The following is a 23,239-nucleotide window of genomic DNA, read 5'->3' on the forward strand; positions in this document are numbered from 1 at the left end:
ACTGAGTGATAAAGTATTGGGTTTTTCTCACAAAGGTTTTACAGGGTGCTGCACTGCTTAGGCAACAGGTCCACCCTGTGGTTAGATGTAAATGGCGGTTATGTTGATCTGCAACAGCAGAGTCGGAACTGACGTGTTCCACTGTGTGCCAGTATGGTGTACGTGAATGGCAGATCATAAGTCACAGACTGACTAGTGTCTTTATTCACCAACCTACAACAACTATTTTAACATACCATTTTACGTAATACCTTATTAATACACCTGTACAACAGGCATAAACATGCAGAAAAACAATAGTTCAACCGGGATCTGTAATTTTCTTCTTTTTTCATATATACGTCGCCATAGATAAATTTGAAATTTAAACGTATTCCGAGCAGCTTTAGTTGGTACATCATTAATCCACAAACCAATCACTGTCTAATATGGGAAATACTATTCCGAGATTTTGACACAACACCAGAGAAAGAAACCTGAAAACCTCCAGCTCAGCACAGAGATAAAACAAACTGCCATCATAGCTGTCAGCCACTGTTAGTTACAAGCTAACAAGCTATCAAACAACAGTCTAGTTGCTGATTTTAGTGCACAACATATGTCTTATCTGAGTCTGGGTCTGGCTGACGCCGGGTTCAGGACACCAAAACTATAACTTAGTTGTAGAACATTAACATTAGCTTCATCGGCAGGCAGCCAGGCTCTTGGTCCATCCAGCCACATGCGGGGCTTTGCTAGTCGCACCCGCCACACCACAAGATGATACACCGCTGCCCCGCCACCTCCTGTCTGAAGAGTGTTCAAACATATAGGGCTATGGCTGATTCTCTCCGATTTAGTCATCTCGATGTCTGGAGTGGGACTTTAAATTGACTTGATTATTGACTTCAATTTGCCTCCACGCCAAACAAGGTTTTAAGTCCCTCCATGCCTGTATTTTTCAGCTATATTGTTAACATTATACTGCCTCTGACTTGACAGGTGTCCATCCGCCTGGACGGTGAGAACAAAGGGGTGGAGTACAATGCTGTGGGCCTGACAAAAGATGCTGTCAGAGCTGTGTTCAAGAACGATGAAGTTGACAACCTGTTTGACCGCAACTGGCACAAGATTGCCCTCAGCGTGGAGGCCAAGTCTGTGTCTCTTTACCTGGACTGCAAACACATCCAGACTTTGCCTATTGAAGACAGGGAGGACATTGATATCCAGGGGAAAACTGTGATTGGGAAGAGGCTGTATGACAGCGTGCCAATTGATGTGAGTCTTTGCCCCCTGTGTGCTAGTTTAATACACTCAAGCATTTTGATAGATTTTAAATTTCCCAGTACCCTCCACTCTGGAGATTGTCCGGTTGATATTGTATGTATCAATTGTCTGTCTGTATCCATGCAGTTTGACCTCCAGAGGATGATGATTTACTGTGATTCCAAGCATGCAGAGCTGGAAACCTGTTGTGATATACCCAATGGACCTGTGAGTATTGTATTATTTGTTTGTAACTGCAGGTTGCTTTAACACAGTAAGCTGCCCTGTCTTTACCCCATGCTAGTTTCCAATTTTATAACACGTTTTAGCTTGAAAACACACACTTGGTTAACATAAATAGTGTTCATCCTTTGGCTTTGTTACCTTCTTTAGCTAAATTGCCACCAGGCTCATTTTGTAAAGCAACTGAATACTACTACTACTCCTTTTTTACCTGCTTCAATTATGTATGTTAAGCTAAGATCCTTACTAACATAAGCTAAATCAGCATGGAAATGGCATGCTAATTTCATCAGTCATGTTTTGCTTTCCATGTCATTTCATACCATGCCACGCTATTGACTTATATTGTAAGAAGTAGTAGTTGTAGTATAAAGAGCAAGAAAGCCTGCGACTGGAGGAGGATAAGGTAGCTGGATAAATCGAACACAGGACTTTCACCCAGGAGACAGTTTTTTATACTTTGTATGAAACCTAAAGTCTACAATGACTTATTTACTAACTTAATTTATATGACAAACACATATTTTAACCCAGAACATGATTTTTTTTTTTTCTGGAATTCAAAAACAGCCTTGTGTTTGAAACATCGACTATAGTAGAACCACATAGTTTGACACATGCATAGGATGAGTTCATTTGTGATGAAAATTTTTTAAATGGAAAGACATGACATGCAAAATAAGAAACACTGATGACTTCCAAAATGGCCACTACAAGTTGAGTGATGATGCCTGAAAGCCACTTATTCTCAGATAATCTCGACAACTATTTAATTTGACCAATACTTTCAATGAATAAATCCTAAATAATATAATTTCAGTGCCCTAAGAAAGTTGTTACGGAGGCCCCCCCTGTGCCGATCCCCACTCCAACACCTACTGTTGCGGAGCAGCAAAGAGGCCCTCAAGTGAACTGCTCATGCCCTTCAGGAGATAAGGTAAAGCCACCTGATTTTACCAGACTTTATCCCTGTCTTTATTTCCACAGATGAGTTGGAATCCTTCCTTAAACGGCTTTCGAAAGACGTCTGTATTTTCATTTCTCACAGGGAGAGATGGGTGCGCCCGGTGTTGCAGGTCCTAGGGGTGAAAAGGTCATCTGCTGTTGATTTAAGTACTAGTTTATGTGACAAAAGTATGCAGTTTCATTATGTTCCAGAGTTGTTTGTTCTACATCTTTATTGTGTGAACATACGTTTTCAGGGGGACTCTGGCCCTAAGGGCGCCGTCGGACCGCCTGGAATCAGAGGACAAAAAGGAGAAACTGTATGAAAACTTAAAGTGTGCACATTACCGAGCGTAGTTTTCTTTAAAATGGAGAGATAATAGGCAATTGATTAAGATTCAGCACATCATGTTGAGCGCTGTTTGTGTAGATATACTATCATATACATTTCATCTATTTCCGATTGCATGCGTTCAAGCTATTATCTCATCTGCTTTTTTCCACCGCCTCGATAATAATTGATCCTTATCGGTTAATTATTTGCAGGGTAAAGTAATCTCTGTCAAAGGTGACAGAGGTGAGAAGGTAAGTACACCTGCTCTTTCTGATGCAGCATGAGCATCATGCTAACCCCAAATACATATGTTTCCATGCATATTTCATATGCATGTACATCTTAGATGCAACTTTCTAATTTCTCTCTCTTTTTTCCTATCTTTAATTTTATGTTTTTCTTTTATATGGATATATATATATATATATATATATATATATATCATTATACCTTTTTACTGTTAGAGTGGCTAGGAAAATGCTCAAACAGCTGTTATTGCCCGAATTAGAGGACAGGTTACCACAGAGGATGTGTAGCAGAGAGGGCAGGCCTACGCAAACGCCCACCCAGTCTGCTCAAATCACAGCCTCTGTGCTGCCTGGCACTGCCAGCTGGGAGTCTCACAGTATAATTTATTCCTTGAGATAGAATCCTCCGCATGCATCATTCAAGCTGTCCAGAGAATGACACTTGACCATAAGAGGTCTGGAAGACGAGACTTGGTCTTCTCGCTTGTATTCTCTAATTTAGATGTGACACTTTTGAGAATGCATCTGTAATTGTTTTGGATAATACAGGTGTACGTGTAGTAGGGAGCTTTCCTATTCTAACATAAGTAACGCAGTCTGACTCATTTCATGATAGATTGATTTTCATCTTGTTATTCTTGTTTCTGGAAACCTTGCTGGTTTGATAAAACTGCATTAAATCAATGCAGAGCATCCCTGTTGCTTTTCTATTTCTTACTTTCTGCATGAGCCCCCAATTTCAACTAAGAGAAAGCAACAATGTGTTGTTGTAAACTTTTTCTAAAGCTGTTGCGGAAAAACATGACGTAAGCCGACTCCGAGCTGTGAGTAAGAAGGGCTACCTCGGTCATTGAGTCGTTTGGGGTGAAAGTGAATTCACCCGGCTTTGATTGCTTCTAATTGCATCTTTAGCCCACAAGAACATGCAATTCCCCATGTAGCAGTGTTGTTATAGATAATGTCTTCTTCGTTATGGGGCGCAGCAGAACGGGGGCCTTTCTCCTAATCTCTGTGATGAAGGAAATTACGTGAGTTAAAATGATATAAGCTCCTAAAATAATTAAAGGGCGACCTTCTGTGACTTGTAAAGTGGTTTATGATGTAGAGGGAAGTCTTGCGGCGGGCAAGAGTATGTGGTAGTGTGTAATTTAACAGCCATTACTTTCCCCTCAGTCCAGCTTTCGATTTCCATGGGATCCCTTGGCAAAGCGTGTGACATCAGTGTACAAACCAAAAGTGCAATACTGTGAAGACAGTGAGAAACCATTGTTCCTTGAGTCTTTGGTTGGATGTGCGACCACCAGACCACAGTGTGTCTTGGTGGAGCTGATGACAGCTGCTAGCATATTCTGACTCCCAAACATTTACTCAGGTTTTTTTTTCTGTTTCTGCGTTTCTTGACTTGTGTAACTCTTGTGTGTTCTGTGTAATAATAACGCCTGTCTTTTGTCCAAATATCTGTATTACTGTATGATTAATCACATTAATTCATCTCTAACATTTGTTCTCCATTAATCCTTCAACCCCCATGTACTAAACTACGTTCTGTGACCCTACCAGGTTGATATTCTGACAGCACGCCATCATCTCCTGTATTACCGGCCATCCTGCATGCTAATGTTTTACAGAACAGTCAAAGTAATTACTGACCTTCTGTTCACAGGGTGATACAGGGGGCATAGGGTTGTCAGGTGCTCCTGGACAAAAAGGAGAGAAGGTGTGGCACTTGAGAACCTGGAAATGTTGCGCATTTCTATAATAGATTGAGTCTTATAGTGAAAGTTCACATATTGGTATTCATTATGTCTTTCCAATCATTTGACAGGGACTTGGTGGTGTGCCAGGTATCGATGGCTTACCTGGAGACCAAGGAGACAAAGTAAGAATAAAATGTTTTGATATTTCATTCAGGGTTGCAGCACTTGTGCATATGTGTATGTTTAAATCTGTATTTTTTTAATGCAAATAGGGTGAAGCAGGATGGAATGGTGATGCAGGGCCAGAAGGTCAAGCTGGACCAAAGGTGTGTGAATGTATTCTTTCCTGTTTTTTTTTTTTTATTTTTTATTTTTTAAATTAATTCACAAGCCAGTGCATATGCTTTTGGCCAGGGCTGCCCAACCCTGCTCCTGGAGGGCCAATTTGCTGCATGTTTTAGGTTTCTCCCTGCTCCCACACACCTGAATCTAATGATGTGCTAGTTATCAAGCAGCTGAAGCTTGTCACAGGTTTGAAAATTGTTAGACTCAAGTGTGTTAGAGCAGGGAGAAACCTAAAACAGTGGCCCTCCAGGAGCAGGATTGGGCAGCCCTGCTTTTGGCTCACTATAATGTTGATGTAGGGAGAAAAACAAGGATAACTTTAGTCATTTTGGTTTGGGCACTGGTCTCAGAGACACAGTTGTTCTGTTAAGTGGGCCAACATACGTTTTTCTGGACAATTACTGCTCAGCCTGTTATCGATTTCCTGTGAAAAAGGGGGCAGTTTGGTTGACTCTGCTTTGGATGAAGCAGCAGATGGTGAAAGAGCCAGGAGAGGGAGAAGGGAGGGGGTGCTGCTGGCTCAGGTTTGGCAAATGGACTGTGACAGGCTCCTCCACCCAGGACCGGAGGGAAAGATCGTCAAACTCTTTGATACAGCACAGGGCATACTTGATTAGTGAAATGCTACACCTATGGCACGGGGATGTGTATAGATGCAGGTGAAAGAAAGAAAATAGAGCTCACCTCCTAACCTCAGCTTTGACCTAGTGTATATATTATTAAGATGTGGTGTGAAACTGCCATAAACACAAAATAAAAATAATCTATTATCAAATACAGTACCAGTCAAAAGACTTTTTATAACTTATTCATTTTTATATATTATACAGAATCAAATGATTCCGTATAATATATGAGTGAAGAAGTGCTAGTAAAAGGCGTCTTTCACAAACATATCCATAGAGAATTATTACCAAACTTACTCTTAACTAATTGTTTTGTTTTCATGACACATTTACTGTATGATTCAATGTTTTTGCACTCACTAACTCTCACTCAACATCCCCAGCAAAAACAGTCAGTATGCTAACTACCTAGCATATATAGCAGAAGTAAGTGGCTAACACTAGCTAGTTAACATAGGCCAATAACATCTAGTTGGCAACTAAAGTGACAGATATTTTCTACTCAGCAGCTGAGACTAAACCAGAGGAAAAAGGAGAGTAAATATTGGACTTACATCATCAGGAGGCCAAATGCATAACGTTGCTCTGTGTACTTGAGATGTGTAAGCTAGCAATTGCTTGCTACCTTTTTTTGCCACTACTACTGTGTAGGCAAAATACTGTTGTTTTGTTGTGGAAGTTTTTCTTCTCGGAAATAGTTAAAAAAAATAAAAAATAGTTATCATACATATTTTAGGTTAAAATTACATTTTTGCTAGCAGGCTTTTAGCCTGGTCCTGGAAGACAACTGACCTCCTCCATATTACAGTGGGATAGAACTATTTCACAGCAGCAGAGGTGCTATCAATTAGATTAATGATGGCTCAGTTCTAATCAAGTGTCCAAGGGGGCCATGACAGCGTGAGAGTGAGTCATCATTCATTTTATTATTTACACCTGTGCTTTTTCTCTTTGACATTTCAAAATGTCTTCTAGAAAAAGGCCTATTGAATCAATTATGCATTACAACACATCGCTGGTCTGAGCAGGACTGTACAGATTATAATAAGTAATAGCATATCTTTTCATAAATTTGAGCTTTTTCAAATCAAGCTGACAATATACAGATTAACTGATAAAGAAACATGCATTTTCAATTATAGGCCTACTGTCTTTACAGGTTCAAATGGGCTCCATTGTGTACACATACTGTATTTGAAAGATATGTCTTCAAATATATGTCAAACCAACAGCTATTCTCACTGTAGTGTAGGTAACGTTAAGATGGAAAATCTTTTGAAAAATACCTTATAGAAAAAAGAGCAATGATGCAAAGACAACTTTCGAATAAATATCACACATTTCTTTCTTTCTTTGCATGAGAAAAGAATGAAAGTGAGGCTAGAGTGAGGGGTTGTGCCACTGACAACTGTTGTTTCTTTTTCGGGGGTTCAGGTTTCTTAGTTGGTCAGTTACATTGATTCACATCTGACTCAGCAACCCCCCAGTTGGCCTATAATATATTGCTGAGTAACAAAAACCCCACGGCTATCAACTCACACTGAGAACATGTTCACTTTATGTTATATAGGGAATTCAAGGGAATGAAGGAATTCCTGGCAAGCCAGGACCAAAAGGTGTCTCCGTGAGTATTATGTGATGATACTATATGATACTGATACTAATGTATATATTTCAAATCACACTGCTATGTTTTGTTTTAGGGTGAATCTGGTATAAAAGGTGAAAAAGGAGCTCCAGGAACCAGGGTAAGTTATACTGCACTAGTTTTTTGATATAGTCCTTTTCAACAGAATTCCATTGCTAGGTAACAGCATTGGCCCTGGTGAACTTCCTGTCAGTTTATGTCATTCACATTAACTGCAACAGGAAATAAACTAGGGCCCATTTAGAATGTTTATGTTAACATCTTTGAAAGGGTCTATCCGGCTGTTAAGTCTGACGTTACACCCTTTCAAAATACAATTTCCGTGTCCAAACGCTCTGTTGTAACAAACACACAACGACAGCCGAACTTTTGAACAATTACGATCACCTCTTTTATCAGTTGGACGTCTTTTTCATCCATAAGAAAGAGGTAAAATGACAATTACTTTGTTTTTTAAAAACTCAGATCCGTTCAAACAATGGGGAACACGGCACTGCGGTGGAGGCTCGGAGCGGCATGGACCCGGAAATCATATTTTGAAAGGGCATTACTTATTAACAGCCAGATAGACCTTTTCAATGGAATTCCATTGCTAGGCAACAGCCTGGGTGCTTGTTAAATTCCTGTCAGTTGATGTCATTCACATGCACTGCAACAGTATAAGAAGTAAAATGATAAACCGGGCCATATTTAGAATACTTATGTGTACATCTGTGAAACAGTCTATAAGAAATCAAATTTGACTTATATGATGGAAACAAATAACATTTAAAGTATTGCTGTAGATCAGGGTTCAGAATCTTGCTCAATAGCACTTGATCCAAATAGCAGTTGCTGCACAAGAGTGTTACACATTTACTTTTCCTGTCCATGTTTTCCGAGCATGTCCCAGGATTTGAAGACATGTATGTTACATTGAACCTGTACAGAACAGAGTTGAGATTGCAAATCCTGATGACAGGGTTAACTTCTGAGAGAGGCCATTCTTCTCAGAGGAACTGAGAACTGAGGGGCGTAATCGTGCAAACAGATGTGGCTTCCTTGATTCACTCTCCACACTTCCTGTCTGGGGTCCTGTGGGGGCGTTTGGCTATAATGCATCTCATTCAGGCTTACTGAAGCTTTGTTGATGTCTGAAGTTTCCTCAGAGCTGCTAAAACCTTCCTTCTTTTGCCAACACAGTGATGTTAGAATGCAATTCAGACTTCTAATAAATCAGTGAAAGGTTATCTCCCAGCATTGCAATGGTTTAGAGCTGATGTCAAGATGTTTTTGTGATCATGACTTCAGTGATACCCCAAGTAACAGACAGAGTGGAAGGATCTAAGAAACAGTTGTAACAATTGTTTTTGTATCATGCTGAGAAAAGTTAACTTGATTTTGACATTAACAAGGAGTTTGTATAAAGCAGTAAACACAGAACCAGTACGTTGATTTGATTTGCCACATGGCATGAGGATGTGCAGCAGATTCTAGACATACTGAAGCTCCATTCAAAGATGCTGATGTCAGGTTTAGAACTGTCTGTCAGCCAGTCAGTAAGTCAGGAAGCAATTTCCTGTAGGTGAAAACTGGAAAAGTACTTGCCTCAGTAAAGTGATAAAGGGAATAGGTGGTTTAGCGGTGGTTGAAGTCAGGGCAATGTTTGCTTACTCCAAAGTCAGGGATGTGTTTTGGGTTACACAGCACTGTCAACTGCTTTAAAAATCTGCTCCCTCTAAGCCATGCCAGCAGCATGGCTCTAGGGATGGTTATGTGGGCCGATTGATCCACCACTTTTGTTCAGACAGAAATATAAGTGGATAGATTGTCATTCAATTAGTATATAAACAGTGCCCAGATGATGAATCTTGATGACTTTGGTGATCTCCTGACTTTATAATCCAACACATTTTTCAGACATCCACTGTAATATTTCATACTAGCTAAATCATGTTCCATATTGACTTTGGTGACCCCCTGACTCTCCCTCTAGCACCCTCATGAGGCTTCATATTTGTGCTTTTGAATAAAATATCACAACTAAAGGATGGATTACCATTGAATTTGGAACAGACATCCATGTAGGGATTAGGTAGGGCTGAAACAACTTTAATGCCACAGTTAGTTTAAAATTGTACCTTGTTCAATTATTTTAGGCTACTGTGCTGCTGAAACTAATGGCATTCCAATTCCAAACCTCAGCTGTACTTTGGGTTTAGTGTTAGCAAATGTTAGCATGTAAACATACTAAAATAAGATAGTGACTACAAATGGTAAAAACATGCCTGCCGTTATAACGTGTTATAACATACTGTTATGTTCGCATAATGTTGTTACGTTGATGACATGTCATGCTATTGCTGCACTTGCTAATAATGCATGTAATGTGTTAGATGATTTTTTTTTTAAATACTTCCCAGACATAGTGTGTTGAGATTGCAAATATAAAGTTTGTAATTATAGAAACTTTAAATATCAGTAGAGCACTAAAACTGACATTTATTGGTATAATAAATCCAGAATTATGACTTAAACCTTATATTGTCTTCGACAGTCAACAATACTCTTTAAATGCATTCCTCTACATTTGTTCACTTTTAGGGGGAGGCAGGTTTGGATGGATTCCCTGGCAAACCTGGCTTTCCAGGGAAAGATGTAAGTCATGATTCTCTGTTTAAGCTCCTGCAGTTATAAACAGACCACAGATATTAATACATTGCAGATTTGGTGAGTCACCTTTGTATTAATGAAGCTTTTGTCTTAAATTGATTAGGGTTTGAAGGGACTTGTTGGTGCTCCTGGGGCCCTTGGAATTAAAGGAGTCAAGGTATACTATTGTATGTTATTAAGCTGATATAAATCTTTTCAAAGAGGTATCATCGGTTCCCCAAGCTACTGTCTGCGCTCTCCAGACATTCCTCAGTCTCCTCTGTGTACCATCAAAGTCAGCCCACTCGTTTGTCTGAGAAAATCAAATGCAGAGTTCATTTGTCTGTCTGTAATTACTGACTTTGATGGGTCTTCCAGTCGTGCACACATGCTGACACCACACCCATATGAATGACCGAGGATGCACGCATACACATATTCACAATAATTTCCCATGGTGCTTTACCCACAAGTTTCACTTTTCTTTAGGCCTACACTAAATACACACGTGTCATCTCATAAATTATGGTCGTTGCCGTATCATTACCCTATTGCCCTAGGTGCTTTTCCCCTAAAAGTCTCTGATTCTAATGACGGGGCTTTTATCTTTCTTGTGTGAACTACGTCACAGGGGGAGAGAGGCCTTCCCGGATTACCTGGGGATGTGGTGAGTACCAAAAATAGAGCAAATGGATAATGAATTACAGGCTTGTTTGAATAACATAATGGATGGATGGTTCAAGAAAGTTGAAGACATTTTAAATAAAAAGCATTTGTATGATTATTACTTACAACAAACCAGGTAATCATAGAAAAAATGTACCTGCTGAAATAGTTCATATCACAGACAGAATAAGCTAAACGATTGATTAACTGACAGGAAGCTATTCATTTTTTCCAGTCATTTTCAGTTTCATTTCAAACTAACTGGAATGTCCTTGTCCCAGCTTCTTAAAGGGATACTTTAGGCTTTCCCATTGTAATCCAAGTCTGTGTCATGGCAATGTGGGCATTGTGCTCGGATAAACAGTTTATGGCCTCTCAGTGGCAGAAGTTCATGCGGAATGGAGCATCAGAGATCCGAATCCTAATGATGTGAACCTGTCGTTTGGCATCATCAAACTCTGGATTTCGTCAGATCTCTGATGCTCCGTTCCTCTGGACGACACAATTTATCTGAACACAATGCCCACATTGCCGTGGCACAGACCTGGATTACAATGGATAATGTATCTATTTAAATATGATACCTTTTCCAAATAAATATTATTTCTCTGGGTTTTCGCCACTTTGTTGGATAAAAATAAAATAAAAATAAATCTCTATACTTCTAGTTGTGCTCGAAATGTAATTGCCTTTTTTCTTTTCTTTTTTGATAGTTTATAGACAAAAAACCTCATGAACAGATTCATTGATAGTGAAAAGAATTGTTATTTGCTGCCCTTTGAAGGACACAAGAACACACTGGGTTTACTTTGACAGTAGATTTTTTATGCTTTTGTTGTTGCCATAAAACATTGAAGCCATTTGTGTGAGATAAGGGTTGCTGGTTGTGTTGTCCATGGCCTCATTCCTTAGTCCATACTTAGTCCCAGAGAGCACAGTGGATCCTTCAATGATTTGACTAATTTTAAAAAATATATAATTTGATCATTTATTCTTTTTTTCTTCTAATTTCAGCATCAAAGAGAAGGCTTGCAGGGTGAAAAGGTGAGTGATTGTTCAATAACTAAATAGTTTATAATGTTCATTAACAGGAAAGTAAAGATTTAAAGACAACCTCATAGTATTAATTCATAAAGTATGATAAAGAAAATCATTGATTAGGAGATTATTAATGCAGGGAATTCATCATGAAAAATGCGGTGATCAGCGACAACACAAACTGCAATCTCAAATAGTAATATAATTCATAGTATGTATGTAATTTGTGTTTGACCTATTTTAGGGAATTGCTGGACCTTCTGGGCCTCCAGGGCCCGAGGGCCCTCCGGGGCCTCATGTAAGGATCATGATTTATTATTTCTTCTTTCCTGCTGTTTATAGCTCCTGGTATTTTTTTGTTGCTGAAAAAGCCACCTGTTTCGAAGAAGTGCTTAGCAGTTCATGAAGACAGTTGCTGTATTAACTGGAACTGAACACTTTATTCCTCAGGGTCCTCCGGGTCCACAGGGTCTACCTGGGGAACCTGGAGAGTTCGGCCAGAGGGTAAGAGTCTCATTTTAATGGAAGACACTCATTTCTTCTCCACAGTTCGTCATCATTTCAGTACTTAGACCTGCACTGTACCAGGAGATGCTCAACAAAGTACACAGTTGTTGAACAGTGCTTTTATGTTCATATCTATGCCTGAATTTACAGCATATAATATTAGAACAGACTGGAGTCGAACCAATCCTATTGGTTGAGGAATATCATTGGCCAAAAGCAGCAGCAAGTGGCAATCCATCATCCTTGCTTTTAATGTACACTCTTGACATTCACGATTTAGGCAAAACACAGAAAATCTGCTCTTTGATGGAACTGTTAGCTTGAACCATGAACTTATAACTGTGCATGCCAAGATTGCAAATCACTAATCAGCAGTAATTGGACGTTTATACTGTGCTCACACATTACTCTTCTGATCATATTCCTGTAGGATTACTTAGAATGAAGAAATATGATGTTTATTTCTCATGCTGTAGCTGTTATCAGTGCTTATAGAATTATCTACAAAAAGTGTCCCTTGGCTTTCATATTCTTTTACCGCTGTCTCACTCCTCTCTGGTCCCATTACACCGCAGCGTGTAATTAAAACAAGCACAGTGGTTCTACATGATTTGTTCTTCCAAAACATTAGCAAAGATAGTGACCTCCATTGCCCATCTCTGCTGGGAGCAATTAACTGCTCATCAGCAATATGTTGGAATCAACATTAGCAGCTGCTCAGATGGGCAACTGAGGAAAAGCAAACCTCCTCTGGACATGAATGACCAACCACCAGAACACACTTGACTGTCCTTAGTCTGAAAATCTTTATATTTTATTAACATGAATAAAGCAATCACACTGAGTTTAGATTACACAATATCAAGGAAATCTACCAGCTTTGCTTTTATCATGTAATATCATCAGAGGCCTAGCTGAAGCATTTGCTTTCCAAGTTTCCAAGGAGCTTGACCTATTTTCTCCAGGTTTGAGGTTTTTATACCTCAGCTGAAGATGCACAGGGGGGGAGTGTGAATGGGGGAGCGGGGAGGCTGAGAGCTGTGATAATAGGGTGGTCTCCACTGCTACCCGCGCTGATAGAGTTGGCTGTATGGTTGAGTTGGTATAGATTGAGCCACTCTCACCCGCACTGCAGCAAAGCTCTCATCAGTCGTGTGTGTCACCACTGCTGAGGCCTGTCTGTTCACCTCTATACTGATATGAGAGCTGAGGGCAGCTTGAGCTGGAATGTGACTTTAAAGGGCTGCAAAGTAGGAACACCAACACACATATGAAGAAATATAATTAAAGAGCAAGTGCCAGGATTTTCCTGTGGACAGTCGTATGGAAATGCGACAGTATCCTGGGGATGCAAGAGAAAAGCATCGTAGCCTATATAGTATCCACAGACAGAATTTGCTCTGTTATGTCCAGTGCTGTCCTGTGTATAATGTTGTTACATGTATTTATCATTTAAAAACAAATTGTATTATTGTTAGGTAATGTTATCTCACATGCTAATGCAGCCAAATTACTAGCCATGAGTGGATAATGACAGCTAATTTATCCAGACTCCCAGGGTGCCAGGTAACGCTAAGAAACAAGTAACGCCAGATCCATGCAGCTAAGCTAGGTTTATAGACAAAAGACAAGCATACAGAAATGTGCTGCAAGTACAGTCGCACCCAACGAAACAAACATGTTCCTCTCTGCCTTAAATGGCAATTCAAGGAACTACAGTTTCTGGTTGTTCCACGTTAACTTAATTTTTCACCGGAGGTTATAATTTGCAAGAAAGTTACTCTGTTCAGAATTACTTTCAAGTGTTCAGAAAAAATGTGCTTAATTGTCCAATCCTCATGATTCTGTTACTAGTCTAACATTAGTTCTGGAATGTGTAGTTGTCAAGCTAGCTGTCAGGATTCTAACTGCTACAACAAGTGTTGTTATGCTAGTTTCAGAGTCGAAAAAGTTAGTGGATCGGTTTACCTCCAGCTGGTTCACTTTACCTCCTTGATTCCTCTGGTCTGTCTCAGTTTACCCCTAAGCTGGGGTAAAGTGAGACACAAAACCACTTTTTTTAAATCAATCATATTTTCTCCGCCCTAAGTCCTAAATACATTCTGATAATTTCCATCACTACTAAACATCCTGAATTAATGGGGAATGTGTACACTTTACCCCACTCTCCCCTACTTGCTTAAGCTAGTTAAGTTAGCATTAGCAGGGTGTTTGCAATTTTTTTCTTTACTTTGACTCCGCTTCCTCAATGTTTTTGTGAAATAACCATATGTTGGTCCATCAAAATGGATATGTTTTAATCTGAGACAACAGCTAATTAGAAGCATAGATTTAGTTTAAGCTGTAGCTAAGGCTAGCTGTGGCTATCTCACCAGCTAGCTTTTACTCGATGTAACAACTCCCTTGCTTTAGCTGTCTGACAGCACAAGAAACCATGTCTTTTTTGAGCCCACACACATTTATACAAAATTGAACACTTTTTTATGGCATATTACTGTACTTTTTATGTCAAAATGGATGTGAAAGATGAACACTAAATTAGGCTTTATTCGGGCTAAATTAGGTAGACTAGTTATTGTGTTTTGGCTTTTTAGAGCAGAGCTGCTCATAGGTTTAACACAACTAACTATTTAAATGTTGTTTCAAAGCCCTGTCTGAAAGAGTGAGCCTGAATCTTAGTATAATGATGCTGGGTTTAAACATTGTGGAATAGGCCTAAGAAAATAAAACAATGAAAGGGTTTAAAATGTTTGTTTTTTTGTAACTCTCATAGTTGCTAAAATGGAAGAAAAATACATTGGACATGACACCAGTGTTATACTGCCCTGGACACACCTCATGGTCACCTCATGCATTGATTTTATTTAAATGTTGTCTTTCAGGGAAAGAAAGGTGAAAGTGGATTGCCTGGAGTGGATGGCCTTCCTGGACCCCCTGTAAGAACAATTTCAGTTTCATGTCAAGGAAAATGTTCACACATATAATACACTTGTTTAAAATGATGTCTGCTCAATATTTGATGTGACCCACAAAGTGCAGAAGGGTTTATTCATTGTGTTTTAACTTATAGTTAAAATAGCTAGAATAACAAGAAGAAGAACAGTTTATGTCATTTAATTGTCCAATCTTATTGACATAACCTGTCGGTTGATTGTTCTAGGGAGCAAAATAAAAATACATCTGTCTTCAGTTATTGTTTTAGGTTGAATGAGCTGGAAACATTGCTGTAATACCTCCCTCTAGTGGCTGTTTTCTGGTACTAATGCACACGGCTCCTTAGAAATACATATAATACTAGGGGAAAATCTGAATATTTATATTGAACATACTTGTTAAGAAAACAATCTATATATATTGTTTTTTAATCCAAAAATATAGGCATCTTGAAAAGCCCACATTATGTGAATATATTGATGGGATGATGATCAAGTGAAATACATTTTTACTAATAGGATTTTTTATTTTGAAGGGTCCTCAGGGTCCAGCTGGGGCACCAGGAAACCAAGGACACACTGGACCCCCTGTAAGTGACCAGTCACACAGATTAGAACACAATCATTCTTAAATATGACCATTTGTTTCGGCAACAAATTAATGAATAATTTGTTCTTGCTTTGTGAAGGGTCTACCTGGTGAAATTGGATTTTCAGGCAAACCTGGAGAGTCTGGAAAGCCTGTGAGTTGGCCCTTTATTTTCAAATAAAACCATTTGTTGGTAATAGTACTTTCAGTCATAGGTGATCAATCTCTGTTGTCATTCCTGTGTTCACATCACTAAATGTCAACCTTTCGTCTGATCTTCGAAGGGTCTTCCTGGTAAAGACGGTCTGGACGGTCTTCCTGGAAATGACGGTACCATGGTCAGTATGAACTGAATAACCTTTCTATTTTTTTCTTTTTTCTTCTAGCCTTTCCATGCTCACAGTGACCAAGCTTGTTGTTACACATTCAAGCTGCACCAAACAAAAATCTTACGTGAAAAATGGCTAGATGTCTATGTATAATGTGGAAGGAGTCACTTAACGTGATTAAACCATGATGATATCCATGGATAAAACCATAGAAAGTTAGCATCCAAAACTGCAATTCTTCAGCTCTATGGATTTTCTTACAGTAGTGTATTTTAGCTCACTGTTTAGATTTTATGGCCTGCAGTTTTACTGTTTTGGTTCACTCTGACTGCTCTCATCAATGTTGTTTCCAGCTGCAGCAGGAAGCCCTGAGAGTCAAGAATCCAAATAGTTTTCTCTCCCGATGACTTAAGAACAGGTGGACAAAAGTTCTTTAAGTTTCCTTAAAAACACATAGTTATGTTTGAAAGAGGTGGGAAAAAAGTTGGCCTACTGTAAATTAGTACAATCAGAACACATAGAGAAATTCTTATCTTGACGAGTCATAAAGATAGGAGAGAGAAAAATAGAGAAAATATTTTGATCAGACTGAGAAAATTAATCACCAGAAAAAAAAACAATCTCACTTGCTTCTAAAGAAGGCAGCCATTTTCCGTGAAAAATATCTGAACTGTGTGCTTCAACATACTGTAGAAGACAATCACCAAGTAGCTTAAGTGAACAGTGAACACAGAAGCATAGGTAAAAGGATGGTGAATATTCAACTTACGTTCATCAGATAGCATGTCCTCATGGCTCTGATTTTAGGCTTTAGGACGTTTAGCCCATGATGGGAGGACAATCACAGGCCATTCCAGCATTGGCAACTACTGTCTAAACTGCAACCTAAAAAAGGAAGACAGACTTTCTAAAAAAGAAAGTCTGTTGTTGAACTCAATAAACACGTGTTAAACTGGCAAATACTTTCAGAGATGGAGAGAAAATACTGATAATAGTTTAGCCTACTGCTAATCATAGCCAAAGACTCGGGCCTGTGGCCAGCAGAAGGCTAAATGATTAGCAACACTATATCTTGTCACCGATATCGACATGTGTTTTATTCATAAACATGAACTTGAATCACAGAACGATGTCCCAGATGGGACTAAGGACCCACAAGTTAGCAAAGAAAACATGACAGTCATTCTAGAAATGCTGCTATATTACAGCATCAAGATCAGAATAAAAATCTGTGGTACAAGTTATCGTATGAAGTGAGGGCATGTGCTTGTTTGGTGGGAGGGGCTTAAGACAGAGAGCGGAGAGCTTTTCCAATTTCATACATTTGCCTTCTTCAGAAAACTTCCTAAACCAGCTTTAATTTTAGACAGTGTGATCATTGCAAGGCCACACTGAGGCTTATGGCTTCCCAGTCTCTCAGAGACATGTTATGTTAGTAAATATGAAAAACAGCTGTATTAACTACACACTTTGATAGGTTAATACTACTGAGCAGCACATTAGATGCTGAAGAAACAAAATGTGTAAGCTAAAATAAAATTTTGCTGGGGACTAAATGTTAAATTAATAAGCAACTTAGTCTGATCCCTGACCTCTGAATTACTGTCTACATCTTTTTTTTTCATTTTTAGAGATTCATATGTGAATCAAGTAGGACAAGGATTCTGAGGCTTTACAACTGACAGAAAGCAAACAATTGAAACATAGCTTGTTTAAAACATGGGTATTTAAATGGCACAATCCATTTAATGCAGTTGCAAAGCTGAGTTGTGCTGGGTTTACCTTTACTACACACACTGAAATGTGGGTTGTAAAGCAAAGGTTTTTATAAGTATGACGTCTAAATGAAAATCTTGTGTCTCTGCAGGGTCCCAGGGGAGAGCGCGGAGCAGATGGTTTTGCAGGAAAGCCTGGAGCTAAGGTAACCTGCCACCGTCATATACCCAGAAACAGGATGGACATGAGTGAAGACACATGCAGCCTATGAGATAGTGTGTTTGTTTTCCGTATGCAAATCTGACATTTAAGTGTGTCTTCACTCCAGGGTGACGACGGGCCTCCCGGACCAAGAGGACCTCCTGGGGAGAGAGTGAGTTCACGGCAGTTGACTTTTTCAGTCTGGGATATTTTGTAAGATAATTAAATATACTGTTCTTCATCATGTCAACAGGGTGTTTTTTTTGTTTTGATTTTTTTTTACAGGGAGAATCTGGATCCCCTGGTCCACAGGGTGGTGATGGAGCAAGAGGAGACAGAGGTGTTGTGGTAGGTGTATGTTAATTCACAGACTTAGACCCACAAGATTCTCCCGCACTGTTGATTTACTACTGAATAGTTTAATATCTACAAATGTGCATGGGGGAGACACCCACTAAAGGTCATTTTTGTTCTGTATAATTATGCAACAGAAACAGTTTCTGGTTAAATGAACCCTAGTCAAATTAACTGTTCCTAATTTGGCTGGCTAATCTCCTCAGGGTCCCCAAATGCCACTTTGAGACACACTGTACTTGACTTCTTACTTCCAATTTAAAAAGTCTCAATTTGCCTGCATTAAAATGCTTATAATAGTCTGTTATCGGTGTAAATGTATAACATTTTGATTTTGTCTTCTCTTTCAGGGAGAAAGAGGACAAGAAGGACCACTTGGGCCAAAAGGTGAAAAGGGCGACAAGGTAAATAAGTCATAAGGAACCCATTTAATGTGCTGTACAAGGTCAAATTACATGTGAAGCATATTTAAAAACAAATTAATTCTCAATGTGTATCCCACCTATTGTGTCACAATTGTTACAGTGGTCTCAGTAATGGTCACCCTTCACTGTTAGCGGTAATAATGTCATAAGTATGTTGACAGTGTGAACATATTGTCTCTTGCCTCAGGGCGAAGTGGGAGCGAGGGGACTACCTGGCATTCCCGGAAATGTAAGAACAATTTATGCGGTTTCTAGTATTTTTTATTTTTATAACTATGATGGATGACACAGAGTCAGTCATACTGCCCTTTTCTTCACAGGTGGCAAATGTCATCCCTGAGCCTGGTGAACCTGTGAGTAGACCAAACTCCTCTATTCCCCGTCTTCTTCTTTTTCATTCAAATGTCTAATTGGATTGTTTGTTTGTCGTTTCCAGGGGATACCTGGAGAGAAGGGAGCAAAGGGGGATCAAGGGAATCCGGGAGAGATGGTGAGCTTTAATCTTAATTTTTTTTTGCTGTTATGTCTTCTTCCCCTTGACAGACCAGAACAGGAAAATTTCCAGCAATGTGCCAATAAGTCCACTAGATGTCAGTAGAGATTAGGTACGGTGATAGTGAGGCAGTCATGCTACAGGCGTTCAGGGGCCTTCCTTTACTGGGCTGAGTAAATTTAACTGTAAACTGGCCTCAGTCTCTATTCATTGCAGTTTATAGATGTGCAGTACATTAGGTGGACCTAATAAACAACATGCATACTATATTGGTATTTTCAGATAAAAGTAGCCCACAAACACACAATAATAAACACACCCTCACGAATAAGAATATCTATTTTGATTATCTTTGACTTTCTTGAGCAATTTATAGGCAGATGATATTGCTCGCTTAATAATTTTGTCACAGAATATTGTAAGAATTCTTAATGCATGTATCATTCATTTGACATAATAATTGTATGTGAAATGTGACATTATGCTTTTGACAAGAACATAATAATAATAACAAAACAATTTGTAGTCAAAGTGCTTCACTATAAATTAAAGAAAGAAGAGAATAAATAAAACAGTTAAAACAAGTGCAAATATGTAAGGGATAATGTAGAGCAAGCGGGTCATTATTTCAAATGAAACCCTACTCTTTCTACATTATCCCACTTTACATAATCTTAGTTATTACACAGCTTCAAACTAAAGAAATCAATATTTTGACAGAAAATAAACCATATTGTCCAAAATGTAAGACAACCCTGATTATAAGATGACCCTCCTTTTTAAAGAGTAATTTTCGGAAAAGTTATTTTTGCTGACCAAATTTTGTTTAACAAAAAACAAGTATTTTCTCTCAATTCAATGTCCAATTTCAAACCCACCATTCCAATGACCAAAAACAAAATAAGTCTTTCTTCTCAGACCAGAAAAAGTTCTCTTCAGGAACAAAATGATCAGTTTCGCCATCTTGTCAGACTTTGACTCCGCCTCATTTCCTCTTACCATAATAGGGCATGTATGTGACGTTGGGGGGAGGGAGATACGTCCATCTGGCTGACGTATACCTCCGAGGAGAAGTGAGGGCCAGCGGCTAGCTGTCACTCAAGAGGCTGCAGCCCTAATTATTCATAAACTTTAACCTTCAATAAATAAAATAAAAACTAGCCTGGTACAAAAAAAATGTACCCCCTCAGTGTTGTCATGAAAATATAACTTTAACATACAGACTAGAATTATTTTTTTTGTACCAAGCCTTAAATAGGTTTAATTTTGCTGTGAAAAGGGCCTGTTTAACATGGGGGTCAATAAGAAATTGCTCTTTTAAGAATTCAAATTCAAATTCAAATTAAAAAAACTTTATTTGTCCCCGGGGGGCAATTCAGGGCACACAGAGCAGCAAATAACGACAGTGCAACTATACAAAAACATTTTAACCTAACAACAAGAATAAAGTGTAAAAGAAGAGTAAGTGTCAGGATGTTAGTGTGTTAGTACAGGTAGAATAAGTGTCAGGATGTTAGTGTGTTAGTACAGGTAGAATAAGTGTCAAGATGTTAGTGTGTTAGTACAGGTTAGATACGGAGAACATCGTCTGCGTGAGATGTAGAAAGACATGCGTGTATCAGATGTAAGCAGACATTTGAACGGGTGTATATGATGTAAACAATGTAAACATGCAGTAGACTGTTGAAACAGGTATGAACAGAACTGTAGTGCAGAAAAGATATAAGTGGACAGTGATCGGATTCAGATGAGGGCAGACACCTGCCCCTAGTGGGCACTCTGAGAATTGCAATTTTTAGCACTTTCTTAATGGATAAACCAGGAAGTTGCTGTGGTGGGGGCTTGGTTGTGATTGACGGCCTGTAATGAAAGGAACTTGTTTTAGAGATTCTTGGCGCCATCTGTTGTTGTGACTTTATATTGACATGCAACTCTCACACTGTGCTCAGTGACTGTGTCTATAGAAGCACTTACTGTACTTGGCCTTTAAAATCTAGACCCTGAAAATAAGACGACCCACCACTTTTTCAGGTGAATTTCCAGGGAAAAAAAACACTGTCTTATATTTGGGACTTTTTAGATTTAAAATTCTAATGAAAATAAAAATGGTCCTCCAGTGTCTTTGAACAGGACTGCGTCCAAAGCAACGGCCAGTGGTACTCATTAATAATAGACAGTAGAATGCGGTAACTGACCAATCTGAATCGAGTATTCAACAGAGCCATAAAACCAAGCAATTAAATGAACAACAAACAAAAGAGGCTGCAAAAATAGCAGGTATGCCAAGAACAACAGAATATGTGAAAGACAGAAATAAAGAATAAAATATATCAAAATTAAACATACCTATATTAGCCCATAGAGCTACACTATAAAAACTCTTTAATGTGTTAACTTATGTGCCTTCTCCTAAAGGGTCAAAGAGGGTTACCTGGTGAACAAGGCTTTAAGGGACCATCTGGACCAGCTGTAAGATGATCCTGCACCTACAGTCAGTATACTGTACTCTACAGAGACTTGAAGTGGAATACATCTCTTTTATTTCTATTCCAGGGTCCAAAAGGTGACACTGGAGCGTCAGGAGAGACCGGACGTGTTGGAGACCCTGTAAGTTGTCAGATTTAATGTAAAACACCTTTTAACACCAAATGGGAAGATATGCTAGACTGTATCGCCTGTAATGGCTGATGGCTGTGTTTCTCCCAGGGTCCCCCTGGCATAGCTGGTCCTCAGGGTCCTCGTGGATTACCAGGGAATGTGGTAGGACTTCTCCAAACATATCTAGATTAATATACCTGGAAGACATTGATGCCTGCTTGCATTTTCTATGACTAAACTATAACATACTTTATGAACAGTGATAACAAATTACTTCAGTGTGGAACTACCGGTTGTCTTTCTTCTAGGGCATACCGGGGATCATTGGGCCTCCTGGTCCAGCTGGACAGAGAGGAGACAAGGTCAGTGGCGTATTTTTAAAAAGCTATGGGTATATTTAGTTTTTAAAGTATTCAGACTATGTTCAGAATGGGTTTGGCAATGCAGAGGGAAAATAAGTGTGCAGAGAAGAGAGAGTGACCTTGCATGTCCTCCATTATTGTTTCAGCAGAGAAGTCTTTGAATTCATATCAGTCCTGCAGCAGCAGATACATGGTGCCAAGTCTCACAATACAGAACACTTTCTACTGTCTCTCATTCTCTTTTTTTTTTTATCTTTTCCCACGTCATGTCACTGACAAGACTATGTTCCCTCCATGCAATTAATGTTCACTTATTGAAGTTAGGACAACTAGAGGCTGATAATAGACAATTAAATGCTTTTTTTTTTTTTAATAAAAGATGATATTTTTAGCTGTTTTTAAAGCCTTTATTATTACAAAGGATGGACAGAAAATGGGGTGAGAGAGAGGGGGAGACAGCAAAGGGCCGCGGGTCGGAGTCAAACCCACGGCCTCGAGGACCTTCAGCCTCTTTACATGGGGAGACTGCTCTAACCACTGAGCCACCGGCCACCCCAAAATACTTTTTTTTAAATTGTGACTTTTATTTTAGGGAGAAGCAGGTAAACCAGGACCAGCAGGTCCCATGGGCACACCTGGAGATCCAGGTTTGACTGGACCCCCCGGACCACCAGGGAAGGGGAAAGACGGGCTAACAGTAAGACACATTTTCTTTCTGTCACATTGTATTCATAACTTCAGATGTATCCATTTGCAGAATAATGTTAAGCCTGATTTCTAGTGAATCTAGTGAGCATATAAATATATAAATTGTGTATCATCGTCAGTAAAATATTTAAACCTTAGATTGCGACTTTGATCAAATGCTAATATTCTAGATTTGTACAATTTTTTCCTGATATATTTTGGTTTCTTTGAAAAAACTTACATCTCCACTAGAATTTGAAATAAAATTATGAGTGAAATGTAAAGAACGTAACGCCTGCCATTAATCATCATTAAAGTATTACTGTATGTGTTTATAAGTCAAAGCAATCATCAGTAATAGAAACCTTGTGAACATGCC

At 39.0% G+C, this 23,239-nt stretch overlaps 1 protein-coding gene across 2 annotated transcripts in view; it reads left to right on the plus strand.

Moving 5' to 3' along the window:
* The window catches only part of col22a1 (collagen, type XXII, alpha 1), a 65,780-nt gene that overhangs the window by 16,350 nt on the left and 26,191 nt on the right, over nucleotides 1-23,239 (plus strand). Inside the window, exons 7-39 of one of the 2 annotated variants that reach the window (XM_083926131.1) lie at nucleotides 982-1,257; nucleotides 1,393-1,473; nucleotides 2,309-2,425; nucleotides 2,537-2,581; nucleotides 2,691-2,753; nucleotides 2,980-3,018; nucleotides 4,679-4,732; nucleotides 4,841-4,894; nucleotides 4,985-5,038; nucleotides 7,254-7,307; nucleotides 7,387-7,431; nucleotides 9,915-9,968; nucleotides 10,087-10,140; nucleotides 10,594-10,629; nucleotides 11,643-11,672; nucleotides 11,911-11,964; nucleotides 12,117-12,170; nucleotides 15,056-15,109; nucleotides 15,643-15,696; nucleotides 15,796-15,849; nucleotides 15,980-16,033; nucleotides 17,892-17,945; nucleotides 18,069-18,113; nucleotides 18,227-18,289; nucleotides 18,646-18,699; nucleotides 18,908-18,949; nucleotides 19,041-19,073; nucleotides 19,157-19,210; nucleotides 21,629-21,682; nucleotides 21,767-21,820; nucleotides 21,920-21,973; nucleotides 22,120-22,173; nucleotides 22,766-22,870. In XM_083926131.1, the coding sequence (XP_083782257.1) occupies nucleotides 982-1,257; nucleotides 1,393-1,473; nucleotides 2,309-2,425; nucleotides 2,537-2,581; nucleotides 2,691-2,753; nucleotides 2,980-3,018; nucleotides 4,679-4,732; nucleotides 4,841-4,894; nucleotides 4,985-5,038; nucleotides 7,254-7,307; nucleotides 7,387-7,431; nucleotides 9,915-9,968; nucleotides 10,087-10,140; nucleotides 10,594-10,629; nucleotides 11,643-11,672; nucleotides 11,911-11,964; nucleotides 12,117-12,170; nucleotides 15,056-15,109; nucleotides 15,643-15,696; nucleotides 15,796-15,849; nucleotides 15,980-16,033; nucleotides 17,892-17,945; nucleotides 18,069-18,113; nucleotides 18,227-18,289; nucleotides 18,646-18,699; nucleotides 18,908-18,949; nucleotides 19,041-19,073; nucleotides 19,157-19,210; nucleotides 21,629-21,682; nucleotides 21,767-21,820; nucleotides 21,920-21,973; nucleotides 22,120-22,173; nucleotides 22,766-22,870 (2,046 nt within the window). The remainder of the gene's footprint in view (nucleotides 1-981; nucleotides 1,258-1,392; nucleotides 1,474-2,308; nucleotides 2,426-2,536; nucleotides 2,582-2,690; nucleotides 2,754-2,979; nucleotides 3,019-4,678; nucleotides 4,733-4,840; nucleotides 4,895-4,984; nucleotides 5,039-7,253; nucleotides 7,308-7,386; nucleotides 7,432-9,914; nucleotides 9,969-10,086; nucleotides 10,141-10,593; nucleotides 10,630-11,642; nucleotides 11,673-11,910; nucleotides 11,965-12,116; nucleotides 12,171-15,055; nucleotides 15,110-15,642; nucleotides 15,697-15,795; nucleotides 15,850-15,979; nucleotides 16,034-17,891; nucleotides 17,946-18,068; nucleotides 18,114-18,226; nucleotides 18,290-18,645; nucleotides 18,700-18,907; nucleotides 18,950-19,040; nucleotides 19,074-19,156; nucleotides 19,211-21,628; nucleotides 21,683-21,766; nucleotides 21,821-21,919; nucleotides 21,974-22,119; nucleotides 22,174-22,765; nucleotides 22,871-23,239) is intronic. The other variant, XM_083926132.1, reaches the window with a different exon arrangement.

The sequence above is a fragment of the Echiichthys vipera genome, assembly GCF_963691815.1.
Source record: "Echiichthys vipera genome assembly, chromosome: 13".
NCBI lineage: Eukaryota > Metazoa > Chordata > Actinopteri > Perciformes > Trachinidae > Echiichthys > Echiichthys vipera.